This window comes from Narcine bancroftii, chromosome 1 (genome assembly GCF_036971445.1).
Source record: "Narcine bancroftii isolate sNarBan1 chromosome 1, sNarBan1.hap1, whole genome shotgun sequence".
In the NCBI taxonomy this organism is placed as follows: Eukaryota; Metazoa; Chordata; class Chondrichthyes; order Torpediniformes; family Narcinidae; genus Narcine; species Narcine bancroftii.
This window is the reverse complement of record NC_091469.1, coordinates 462,808,540-462,821,571: the sequence shown is the minus strand read 5'-3', so window position 1 is coordinate 462,821,571 and position 13,032 is coordinate 462,808,540. Positions and strand designations below refer to the sequence as shown.

General features: G+C 42.1%; 1 protein-coding gene across 1 annotated transcript in view; it reads right to left on the bottom strand.

Annotated features, from left to right (window-relative positions):
• Positions 1–13,032, bottom strand: part of pitrm1 (pitrilysin metallopeptidase 1) — a 74,399-nt gene that overhangs the window by 46,018 nt on the left and 15,349 nt on the right. The window contains exons 3-11 of the mRNA XM_069914674.1: positions 11,675–11,781; positions 11,056–11,207; positions 10,786–10,900; positions 10,587–10,683; positions 9,861–10,021; positions 8,522–8,648; positions 7,354–7,442; positions 2,015–2,143; positions 1,791–1,904 (exon numbers count right to left, since the gene is read on the bottom strand). Of these exons, the coding sequence (XP_069770775.1) occupies positions 1,791–1,904; positions 2,015–2,143; positions 7,354–7,442; positions 8,522–8,648; positions 9,861–10,021; positions 10,587–10,683; positions 10,786–10,900; positions 11,056–11,207; positions 11,675–11,781 (1,091 nt within the window). The remainder of the gene's footprint in view (positions 1–1,790; positions 1,905–2,014; positions 2,144–7,353; positions 7,443–8,521; positions 8,649–9,860; positions 10,022–10,586; positions 10,684–10,785; positions 10,901–11,055; positions 11,208–11,674; positions 11,782–13,032) is intronic.

Sequence of the window (13,032 nt, the reverse complement as noted above, 5' to 3'; positions counted from 1 at the left end):
TCAAGCAATCGAAAAATTCACTTATCCGGCATCCACCAATCACCATAGTAAAACTCCACCTGGAGTTTTACTGTATTATAGTAATCCAGTTAGAAAGATATTTGGAAGACCAACAGTTTTTCCTCCTCATCTGCTCATCAATGTTATACAGTACCTAACAGCCTGCCATTAATAATTTGCTAGTGGCAACAGATCCTAGTTCCAAACTGAGCAAAGGACATGATTAATGCACGAAGGACATAACCGATACTTTTTCAAAAGGACAGAACAGAACCCTTTTTATAAAATGCACATTTTCTTTCAAATGGAGACATACAGGAGATGCTGCAATCTGAAGCCTAACACAATCTGTTGGAGGAACTCCAGTGGGTTAAGCAACATTAAAGAATGGTTGACATTTTGAGTCAAGACTGAAGAAATATAGCACAGAAGCCAGAGTAAAAAGGAGTATGGGATTTGCAGATCAGGGAGAGGTGAAATGTGACAGAAAGAAGCAGAGAACTGGCAGGTGCCAGGCAAATGGAGATAGAGGCAAGAAAAACAAATGGCTCAGGTGGAGCAAGACAATGAAACTAAAGGATGGGGTGGAGAAAGAGAGGCAAGAGTGGAAGAATCAGAGGGGAGATGGGGGTGGAGGGAAGTAGAACCAGAGACAAAGGGAGATGAGGAAGGATTGGGAGCTAGGTGGGAAATGGTAAAAGGGGTTTTGAAGAAGACAGAGGAGACTTGTAAATGAAATTAGAAAGTTCCATGAACAGATAATTGGGATGTAGACTGCTCAGGCAGAATGCAAGGCGTTCTTCCTCTCATTTATGGTGGGGGGCCTTACTCTGGCAATGAAGATGCCCACAACAGACAGGCTGATGTAGGGATGGGAGGAGATGTTGAATTGGCATGCAACCAGAAACTCTAGATGGCTATTGTAGATAGATCATAAATGGTCTTCGAAACAGTCTCCAAGTCTCCATTTGGACTCACAGATATAGGAGGCGACATTGGGAGCACTGAATGTAGCAGATGAGATTAGAGAAGGTGCATATGAATCTTTGCCTCACATGCTTGAGCCCCTGGATGGTGATGAGGAAAAAGGTTTAAGAGCAGGTGTTACACATCCTGCGATTGCAGGGGAAAGTACTGGATGTAACGGAGAGGTGAGGGAAGAGTTGGCAAGGAAATCACTGAGAGCATGATCCCTTTGGAAGGTGGAAGGGTGGATGTGCGGTCTAGTTATAAATGGCAATAACAATTGTGGATGATGTGCTGAATTCGGAGGTTACTGGTGTGAAAGGCAATGATGCCTGGAAGTGAACATGGCTACACCTTTGATTTGAAGGAAATGAGAGGCAACAAAAAAGTTATTAAGGGTGAGAACAAGTTCTGCCAGTCAGATGAGAGTATTGTTGAGGCGAAATTGATCAGTACTTTGTTCCAGGAAGTAATGATGGGCTTTGAGACCTTTCTGATGTGGATGGAGGTGTATTCATAGTGAAGATAGCTAGAACCAAAAAATTGGAAATATAGTTAGTCAACATAACTGACCCAAGGCAACATTTTGATCTGTAATGTTTGAGCTAGACAAGTGGCATGTAGAAGAGAAGACAGATTAATACCTCAACCAGGAGCCTTCTCTCCAGTAAGGAAGCCACTGCCATCTCTGCACCACTTCCCTCAGTATAGTACTCGAGGTATTTAGAGAAGGAAACTTACTGGGTGTCAACACTGTGCTATGGAATATTTCCAATTCTAACACATAATTAAACTATAATTAAACTATAGAGTAGGTTACGCACTCAATTACTTCATCAATTACTTTCTCGATGATCTCTTTCACAGTTTTAACGTCTTGTTCCGCAATACCTTGCAGGCCAATACTAAAGCAAGCCTCTCTTGTGCTCCCATCGTATCTGGAAAATCAAACAGCCGTAAGTAACAATAAAAAAACGAAACAGTCGGGTATTTTACAATTAATTGATTGTTTATAGTTTACAAGACAGCAGAACAAAATTAAACTTACCCAACCACGGGAGCAAAGTCTGTGCCAATCCTGGCATCAATCAACGCTTTGTAAAATGGAGAATTGGGACCAGAAACCAGCAAAGATGACATCAGACTCAGGATGAATGTTTCAAAGGTATCTGTGATGCTGCAGGAAGACAAAAAAATATTTGGAGTAATAAAATACTTTCTGCACATTCATCACAGCCACAAAAGGAATAATTTAGAAACAAAATGCTACGTGGGACTACAAAATGAGTTGCAGTGAAACTATTTCTCCAGCACAAATGGATGTAAATAATATTCCAAAACATTTTAATTCACTATTTTAAGATGTTACACAACAGAAATAATTTTCCAGAGTATGCCAAATGTTTGAAAGGAGCACTGAAACCAAAAGTCTCAGCATACAAAATCAAAATACTGCAGATGGTAGATATCTGAAAAAAAAACTATAAAAATTCAACAAGTCACACAGCTCCCAAAGAGAGGGAGTTATTGTTTCAGGTTATACAAGGAGAATAAGGAGAAGATTTTTTTAAAACTGTTATTGTTGGAGAGGATCTATGATGTGGGAGACCATAAGAGATGAAATGAAACAGTTGTCTTGGTACTGGCTGAAGGAGGAATGCATGAGCAAATGAATATCAGGGTCAATGAACAAACTCCGGAATTATAACTTGACGAGCAAAGTGCAACAAGACTGAGATAAATGGCTGATGATCTGAAAGTGTTCAATTGAACGTTACATGGAAGGCTGCCAAGGATGTCTTTGGAAAATGAGGTGCACCCCCTCAGTGTTAACTTGAATTTCACTGGGATAAAAGAGGAGGCTCAAGCAGAAAACTTACGGCATTTTTATTTACCTGATCGAATTACTTAGCAAATCATTTTAGTACAGGTCTCATCTCATTTCTTGGGTGGTCTTAAATTATCCCATGCCTCTCCCAAGGATAACTCTTCCTGACATTCTGGCCAGTATTTCTCAGTCAATGAAGATCAGGAATTACTTATTTGTTTGTTTGTAGGATTATGAATCAAATATTTTTCCAAATATTACTGAAAAAAAAGCATCTTGTGGTCGTACAATGAGCAAAAGACCACGTGGAGTTGAAGGTGAGTTGAACCAACTTCTTTACTGATTCAAAAGCCACATGCTTAAGTACCCTCTCCCAGTAGCCCTCGTGACCTGCGGGGCAGAATTAACGTTAGCTGCCAGGCTGGTGGCTTGCCCCTGCACTTGGAGCTCCTGCAGTCAGATTTGCCACGGACTTGCCCACGACTCTGTGATCTGGTTCGCCTGCGTGGAATCCACGGCCAGGACCTCTTTAGTCTGTTTGGGTGGCTGACCTCGTCAACATGGGAGTGGCACAGACACAGGGTGTTCCAGGCCAAGGTGCGCCAGCTTCAGGCAGTCAAGGGTTAAGGTCTTCTCACAGCCGTTCACGTCGAGGACGCACATAGTTCCATTTTGACGCACCACCTTGTACGGGACCTTGAATGGCCGCTGTAGTGGAGTCTGGTTCAGGCCACTGCTAACAAAAAATGTAATCACTATCCCAGAGGGCCTTTGGGACAAAAGGTGTTGGACCATGGCATGAGTTTGGGACAGGGGCTAATGTTCTTACCTCCTCTCAGAGTCTTGTGAGAACTGCCATGGGTGTCTCCTCTGTGTCATGAGCTACTGGCACAAACTCACATGGAATAGTCAGTGGGGCTCCAAATACCAACTCTGCAGATGACGTGGCTGTCTTCTTTGAGAGCCATGCAGATGCCAAGAAGCATCCACGGAAGCTCGTCCATGGGAGCTTGCAATAAGGCCTCTGGTGCAGAACTCTGTGGACCTGTCAGCAAGCAATACAGCTTCTGGCCTCCTGGTGAACCTGTCGACCATGGAGAACAGGTTCCTTGCCCCACCCCCCCCCCCTCCCACACCCCAAGAGGCTGACAGCGAACTGACGATGTCCATATGGACATGCTCAAATCTCTTGTGCATTGACTGGAAAGGCTGGGTGGGGGGGGGGGGGGGGGGGGGCCCTTCACGTATCTTTGAACTTTGGAAGTTATCTTGGCCCAGCACCTGACCTGCTTGCATAGGCTATGGCACACAAATCTATCCACCACCAGTTGGACGGTTGCCTGAATGGACAGGTGGGCCATACCACGTAGTGCATTGAAAACGTGACGTCTCCAAGTGGCAAGAACGATGGACAGAGGTTGGCCAGTGGACACGATATAGGGGAGCTATAAGTCTGTGGACAGGTATGAGACAATCAAGGTGGTCCTGATCCATACTTTTGGTCTCTCCCACTGTGAACACGCAGCATGGTTGCTCTACATGGACGACCTAGGAGACCTAGGCCCTGTTGGGCCGATAAGGATATCTTCAAGTTGCAGCCCGAGATTGCAGGGTGGTAGGCCGGCATCTCTTTGTCGAGCTGCTGTGCCTCGCTGAGTTCCAAATCTGGGGACAGGGAATGCATTGAGTGGATGGAGGCGTGAGACAGTGCGTTGGCCATGAAGTGGTTTTTCCCGAATAAGTGTTTGACAGTGGTGGTGTACTGACAAGTGGCGTGGCTGCCATGCCAACCATGGATCCGAATCTTTGGCAAATGCGTTGATGACTGTGAACTCTCGCCCATCCAAGAAACTGCAAAAGTGCAGGATAGAGAGGTAGAGGACTAACACCTCTCTGTTGAAGGCGCTGCATTTCAGCTCCGGGGGTCCACAGGTGTCAGCTGAAGAACTCGAGTGGTTTCTACTGACCCTCAATTAGTTGCTCTAGCATGCCACCAACTGCTGAGTAGGAAGTGTCAACCATGAGGGCTGTAGGCACATCCACCTGCGGGTGTATCAGGAGGGTGGCATTTACAAGGGCGTCCTTGGCTTGCTCAAACGCCACCATTGACTCCGCGTCCCAGGTGATTTCCTTGGTTTTGTCGGACATTAGGCTGAACAGGGGGTTGCATGATCTGGGTCGATGACTGTAGGAATCGGTGGTAAAAGTACTGGGGCTGGCGAACTGGCTAATGGCCTAGACTTTCACTGGCAAGGGAACCGCTCCATGCCTGTTGATACTGTACCCAAGGAAATCAATGGCCAACAGCCCGAACTAACACTTCATGGGATTGATGGACAGGCCATATGCCAATTCTGCCATTGCCTGATTGAATAAGTGTCAAGTACTCTTGGAGGTAGCAGCTGGAGATCAAGATATCATCTAAGTAGATGAAGACGAGATCCAAGCTGTACCCCACCAAGTCCATGAACCGCTGGAGTGTCTGTGCTGCATTCTTGAGTCCAAAAGACATCTGCAGGAACTCGAATAGGCCAAATAACCATCTTGGGGACATTATTGGGAGTGGACGTGAATCTGGTGATACCCACGAACTAGATCGACCTTGGAGAAGATGCGTGCCCCACGTAAATTGGCCATAAAGTCCTGAATGCAGGGCACTGGGGAGCAGTTGGCCGTGGTAGCATCGTTGAGCCTTCTGTAGCCACTGTACGGTCTCCATCCTTCAGCCAACTTGGGCACCATGTGCAGCTGAGAGGTCCACAGGCTGAGAGTGCTGCACAATCCCCAACTCCTCCATTTTAATTAACAACTTCTTGGCGAGGCCATTTGTCGGGTGGGAACCTGTATGCCTGGTGGTCCTTGAGTGGAAATGTGGTGCTGGACCCCATGCTTAGGGGTGTCTGTGGAGAACTACGGCGTAATAATGGTCGCGAACTCCGCTAGTACCCTGGCAAATTCATTGTCTGACAATGTCACAGAATCCAGGTGTGGAGCTGGTAACTTGACTTCGCCGAGTGTGAAGGTCTTGGCATTCACTAGGCATCCGGAGGAAATCTGCAGCCATTAACGGCTGTGAAACTGCTGCCAGCGTAAACGACCAGGTGAACTGGCTGGAACTGAACTGTAGTGGGATGGTTCGTGTGCTGTATGTGTGAATACTGCTGTTGTTGGCATGAGTGAGCACTGGTCTTGACTTCCTGGCTTATGTATTGTGGCTCGAGGGGGGCAAGACACTAACCTCCGTCCCTGTGTCTAAGAGGAACTTTTGCCCAGAGTATCAGTCCCACAAGTAAAGGAGGCTATGGTGGCAGCTGGCCGCCGTAGCTCTTAGCTATGGCCCTCTCTGATGTTTGTTTCCCGGTAAAGAACAGGGTGGGCAGCAAAGTTCGGCTCCTGAACCCCACTTCTGGTGGTAAAAACACCAACAGTCTGGACTGGGGGTCCCTCCCTGCTGTGGGCATCGCCGACTTCATTGGTGGCGTGGGGAAGGCCCAGGCCTTGGGGCATGACGCAGCAACTTGGAAGATGGAGGCCCCTCCATGCCGCTTGGTGTGCCACAGAATATCTGTGCTAGCCACTACTTGCATGGGTCGCTGAAATTGCCATTAGTGATGAGGAGGCAGATATCTTCTGGCATCTGCTCGAGAAAGACTTGTTCAAACAGTAAACATGGTTTATGGATACCTGCTAGCACCAGCAGTTCATTCATCAAGGCCGCTGGCGTGCGGTCTCCTAGGTCGTCCATGTAGAGCAACCACTCTGCGTGTTCACAGTGGGAAAGACCAAAAGTATGGATCAGGAGCACCTTGATTGTCTCATACCTGTCCACAGTCGGTGGCTGGTGTCGAAAGTCGAGGATGTGGCCTGCTGTTTCCTGGTCAAGTGAACTGACCACAGAATAGTTCTTTGTGGCATCTGAGACGACTTGCCTAATCTGGAGTTGGGCTTCATTCAGCCTGTTCAAACCAGACCTGCGGCTGTGGGTCCAGAAAGCCGGCAGTTTCAGTGAAACTACATTCTGCATGCTCGAGTTGGTCATCGCTGGGTCCAAATACCATATACATAACTGGTTACTTTAAATGTGTAAATATGTTTTACATTTTAAGATACATCAACAAAGATAAGAATGACCGAAAAAGCCAAGTATCTGGTTTGGCCAAATATGTATGCAGAAAAAGCAACAAATTAATGTTGTTGCTCCATTCACATGAATGTAAGTACAGCTGGGTGTTAAATATCAAAGCTAAAACTTTGAACCAGGGAAACCTTTTTTGTAAGGGTGCTTTAATGCTGTGAAGTTAGAGAGTTAAATTTCCTTTGCAACATTTGGAATAATGCTACTGAAATGGGTTAAAGAATTTATGGAATGCTTCCAAAAAAACGTGCAAGTAAAAAGGGAAGAAACTGCATTACTCGAAGTGTGATGTGACAATGGAAATCAAACATCCGACTATATCGGTGACTGGGCCATATGAACTATATTGAATGCACAAATTTGTGCATCCTTTCATTTGTTGCCTATAAAGCCAGGAATAGGAAAAATAAATAAATGTACTTACTCGCCTAACAAATAGCTCACACTGTAAGTGGTTTGCTTCGTCGGATCAGGAGCCATTGAATCTGACCCACAAGGAACATGATACTCCCTCTGGAGGCAAAACAATGCCACAGCAGACAAAATCAGGACAATACATTTTTTTGTTCAAAAGAACATTTTACACTTATGAGATGAAACAAGTTCTACCACTGATCTGATATCAAACAAAAACATTTTTTTCTGACACTTCCTCCTCTACATTAATCAGAAGCATGCCGCAATTTTGTCAACATAGCATGATGAATTGAGACTTCATTGAACATTTCAATATTTGCTTCAATATTCTATGCTGAAATATCAAGTTCTTTCATTGAAAAAGGTGCACCTCAGGGATATCTCAGAGCAATTAAGCCAATTAAATATTTTTTGAAGTATTGCCAACCTTGAAAGATGAGCAAACAGGGAGCAGGCAATTTGCACATGCCATGAACAACAGAGCAATTTAATTTAGAAAATATTCCGTTTCTTGGTAAGAATCATTCTTAAAGAATATCATGAGACACTTTACTCCAACTCTATCTTTGAATTTGACACCAACACTACACCAGTAAACCAGGCATCGTATAACGACAAGACAGAATACAGGAAAGAGACTGAACATCTCTGGTACCAAGAAAACAACCTCACTCTTAATGCAAGACGAAAGAGAAATTATTGACTTCAAGAGAGGGGATAGACTCCATGCTGTCAAAGTTCTTCAGAATATCTTCAATGACCTGATCTAGATGCAGTGATAAGGAAAATTCACAAAGCCTCTATTTTCTTTGAAGATCAAGAAGGTTCAGCATGTCCCCCCCAACCTCTAAAGGTGCACTATCAAAAGCATTAGGGAAATGGCTAACATTATGTCAACTGAGTCTACATTCCTTAGAATTTAGAGGAACGAAAGGCACCTCATATACAAATCTTATGCATTTTGACAGGGTAGATGCAAGGATGATGTTCCCTAGGATGGGACTGGTGATCTACATTGTAGACAGCCTCAAAATAAGGGCAATCCATTCTCGTATTAGCAGAGGTCTAATTGCTCCAGGTCCATTACTCTTTCTGTGATGGTACCAAACCTAACATTAATATGAATTACTATTATAACTATTGTTAGCCCAGACAGAGATGGTGCCTTTACTTACTGGTTCACTCCAACGTGGCTGCCTGGGTACAGAGGTGGCAGGTTCAATTCTTTGGAATTTGCAAAGTGCCTCTTCCTGGATTTGCTCAAGGTGCTGTTCTAGTGGCAAATCACCATAGGTAAGAAACCTACAATGGATAAATTGTGAAAACAGATCTTTCAAGGTTTTTGTCGAAGGATTGCTTAGATTTGCATTGATTAAGCCTCCTTTTGTCAAAGGCTCACGTGATGACACAGGGAATATTGCAAGACTGACAAGGTGGTGGGTTTATGGAATGAGCTGCTTCAGGCAGTAGTAGAGGCAGATACAATCACAGCATTTAGGCAGGTAAGTATGGTTAGTAGGAAAGAAAATAAAGGGATACAGGTCAAAACAGGAGAATGAATTATCATCCTGGTCAGCACATTCTGTGCTACATGATCAATGGTTTTCAATTATTCTGCTATCCATCTGCATTAGGGGGGGGGAATTGATTTTACCTTCTAACTAGTATACTTTTGAGATGTGGGAAGAAACTAGAACAACTAAACGAAATACAAATAGTCAGAGCAGAACATGCAACTCCACACCATTGGCACTCGAATGCAGTATCCAACTAGAGTACCTGAAACTGTGAAACACCTGTGCTGACCACAGCACCACCACATCACCATTTATTTATTTTTAAATGTTCTCCAGATTTCCATTGCAGAGACTACAATCCATCATCCCATATCCTTTTGTTTTTTTTTAAACTTCTTACAATGGACTTGTAGCATTAAACTCATATGAGAGTTTTATTCATTAAGATGATGTTCCATTAATTGGATACAAGCAAAAATAACCACATGCTTTGTAAAGGCAAATATTTGGACTGTGGATGCTCACCTACAGAGTGACAACTAAAGCAATTTGTGCATCCACAGTTTCAACTTGAGAATCTACTCAAACATTCAATTGCACAACAAAGATGTTAATGTACTTTGAACTATTTCAAGCAAAAGGTCAGTACCACCCCTTTCCACCATTCTTAATGAGAAAATGTTGGCTTTACAACTTCATTAGCATTTATTGATGGAGTTCAGTTCAGCTTTATGAAAGAAAAAGTAGTCTGTGGGGTAGAGGCACCTAAAAATAATACATGAGCAGTGCAACATAAATTGCTTATTTGAAACCTTCAAACAGTGATCGAATCTTAAAACCCATAGGTGACAAGGATGACACTTGGGTATTGAAGAGCTATTTTAACAGTATTACAAATGAATTAATCCACCAACTGAAAACTGGGCGTTAGATGTAATATCAAATTGATCTCTGGACAGCTCGTCAACATTCACAACATATGGTGCTATAAGCATACCTTGCATTACTAGGATGGTAATGTGTGGCATGAAAACATTTTAATTCTTCCCATGTAAGTGTGGGTATTTGCAAGGGGTCACCTCCAGATATCACTGAGTAGGTATGATAAGGCAGAAGCTTGTTCTGTAGGTGCTGAGCATACAGATTCTCGTTGTTGGCCTGAAATGAAAAGGCAGATGATGCAAATAGAGAAGAGTGAACTGGCAAACCATTAACAAACATGAACTGGAAAAAAAATGTCACCTACAGAGTGACAACTAAAGCAATTTGTGCATCCAGTTTCAAATATATCTACATTTAACTTGGGAATCTACTCAAACATTCAAATGTCCAACGACGATTTTAAAATTTAAATGCTGAGAATCTGCACATTCCTCTACTTTGAAAGAGTATAGCTTGAAGTGCATTACAAGGATCGATGAAAGTTTAAAAGGACACTTGCACTCATACAAAAATCCTAATAGTTTAAGCCATCTTATTTTCAAACCCATGCTGAGCTAACCTGCCAATCTACTCCAGCCCTAATAAACTTGGTTTTCAAAATGTTTATCATGGGGCAGAACATTTCTATATTAACACAAATCATTTAAATTAAATAGAACAAAAAAATCTAGACAAATAAGCATTAGTTAAGTAGAAGAGAACATTCTGATTAATAAAATGGCTCTCTATAATCACACCATAAATGTGCACAGGGTTCAAGTTACAATTTATGAAGACTTACAAAAACACCTTTCATTTCATTGAACACAACTCCTTTAAAGACAAGTGGCGATAATGGATCACCAGGGGTTTCATACTCCAGCCTCCATCCTTCTTGCCTGAAAACAAATGAGGTCAAATGCCACAAATATTAAACATATACAATAATTATAGAAAGTATGGCTAATATCAAATACATATTGAATACAATTACATCTTACCAGAAATCCAATTCTCTAAGGCAAGGAAAGAAGACAGCATCGAGATAAACAGAGAGAAGATTTTGAAAATCCTTGGGGTTTTGAGTGGAGAATGGATACATTGTGTAGTCACTTGCTGCAAGAATTAAAAGGAAACATCAAATACGCTTTTTTTTTTGGATGTGGCTGAATTATTCATTTTATCACCTCCACTCACTCTCCAAATTTAAATGCAAACAATCTTTTAAAGTAGCACTAGCACAAATACACAGAATTTAAACCAATACAGACCTGTGAAGGCATTCATGAAAGTGGAGAGGGATCGGGTCAACATTTTGAAGAAGGGATCTCTAACTGGGTACTTTTCAGACCCACAGAGCACTACATGTTCTAGAATGTGAGGAACACCAGTACTGTTGAGCGGTGTGGTACGAAACTGCACACTGAAATATAATGTTAAACGTGATAATGTTAGCCTTCCAAAAACAGTAAAATTAGGCTCGTATTTTCTTTTGACGATGCTTCCGATCTGCCATCACATTCCAGTGTGAACTGCATTAACCCACATCTTCAGATTAACAATTTATCAAGTCAGTGCCTTTTCTACATCATATACTTCAGTTGTATCGTTTTTATGCAAGAACCTTTCTTCACTTGTCAGTTGAAATACTAAAATTTACAGCGATAGATCTCCTGAACTGGAAGCCCCTTCATTGTTTCTAGTTTAAAATATTGAAACTCCCTTTAAGAACTGCAGTAGATTTACCAGGTGATCATTCACCACTTCTCAAGGGCAATAAATGCTGATTTTGCTAACACTCCCCATATCCCAAAAATTGAATATGAAGAAGTAACAAGTAGAATATCCGAGATAATATACCAGATTAAATTTAGCGTTACTATAAATTACCTGAATAGATTGTTTGGATCATCCCTTGCCACATGCAAATACTGAGCTCCTGTATTATCATGGTTAAGTTTAACTGCGGTCAGGAAAAGATCAGGAACAGCTGTCACCTGTGGAAAGGAAAGACTGTTATAATGTTATGAGTCCTGAGGAGTCCAAGACCCAGCAGCAATAGGTATTCACCAAGACAAATGGTTACTTCAACAAAAGTGGATTTTAATGATCTTTAAACATGAAAATAGAATCAAACTTTAACTTATCACTATTATCTTACTTAATCCCCTTCTAATTCTAAGCGCACGTGTGTGTAATGTGTGTGTAAGTTCAGAAAAGTTCTTTGTTCGCAGTCCAATCTCACTTCTCATTCCTCCAAGTTCACTGGTTGCAGGCATTTCCTATACTGTGCACAGAATTTAACATGTATGAAGTTCACTAGGCTTTGGTGCTCGAAAAGTAAATGGTTACCGCTCAGGAAGGTTCTTGTTGGTTTTCAGATTGAGATTTGTTGTTTCTTTTACTTCCATCTTGCCCTGTCAGGGTTAGCTAGATGATAACCTCTTTCGTTCAGGTCACCACAGATTTCTCTTATTCTAAGTGAAACATTAGACAGCCTCTCCTCTTGCATGAACCACAAGGGTGTTGACCAGACCATCTTCCAAAATGGGGCATTCTACAACCTTGCGAGCTTGTCCTGTTCCAGTCCCATCTACTATCTGTAACACTGTAAAAATGATCTCTCTCTGAGAAAAAACCTGTTTGACTCTCTCTGCTTGTAAAACCACATGACCCTCTTTGAACAGCAAGTTCTCTTCCAGACACCAGTGGCTCCAACATGCTCCTTCATCTGTTGCCTTTTGTAAACAACAATCCATTAGTGAAGTCTCTTAAGCACTCTTCAAAGATCTTGCAAAATATCTGAGACCCTGATATTTCTAGCATTGGGCAGAGCTCCAGTATTTCAAATAAGATCTGTTTTAAAGTGTTTGTATGTGACCTACTCTAACAAACCTTCCCCAATTTATCTTCAAAAACATATCAATATACTCTATTACAATAATAAAAACAGTATTGATCTTTTTTCTGGCCCTGATGGAAAACAAAATCTATCAAGCATATCCCTTCCCAACTGCATGATTATAGCCCCTCATACATTACAGATTAATCAAAATTTTAATAACATCTTTCAACCTGATATTCTAACATCAAATAGATAATTTATGGAATCACATATTGGATATTCTGCTTTGTTACTGATCAGTTGTTTTTCTCATACAAAGTGAATCTGATTTAGCTCACCCATCAGCAAACTTTTTTTTCCAGTACTTAACAGTATGGTTTCCTTTCAATCTCACATTAGGGAA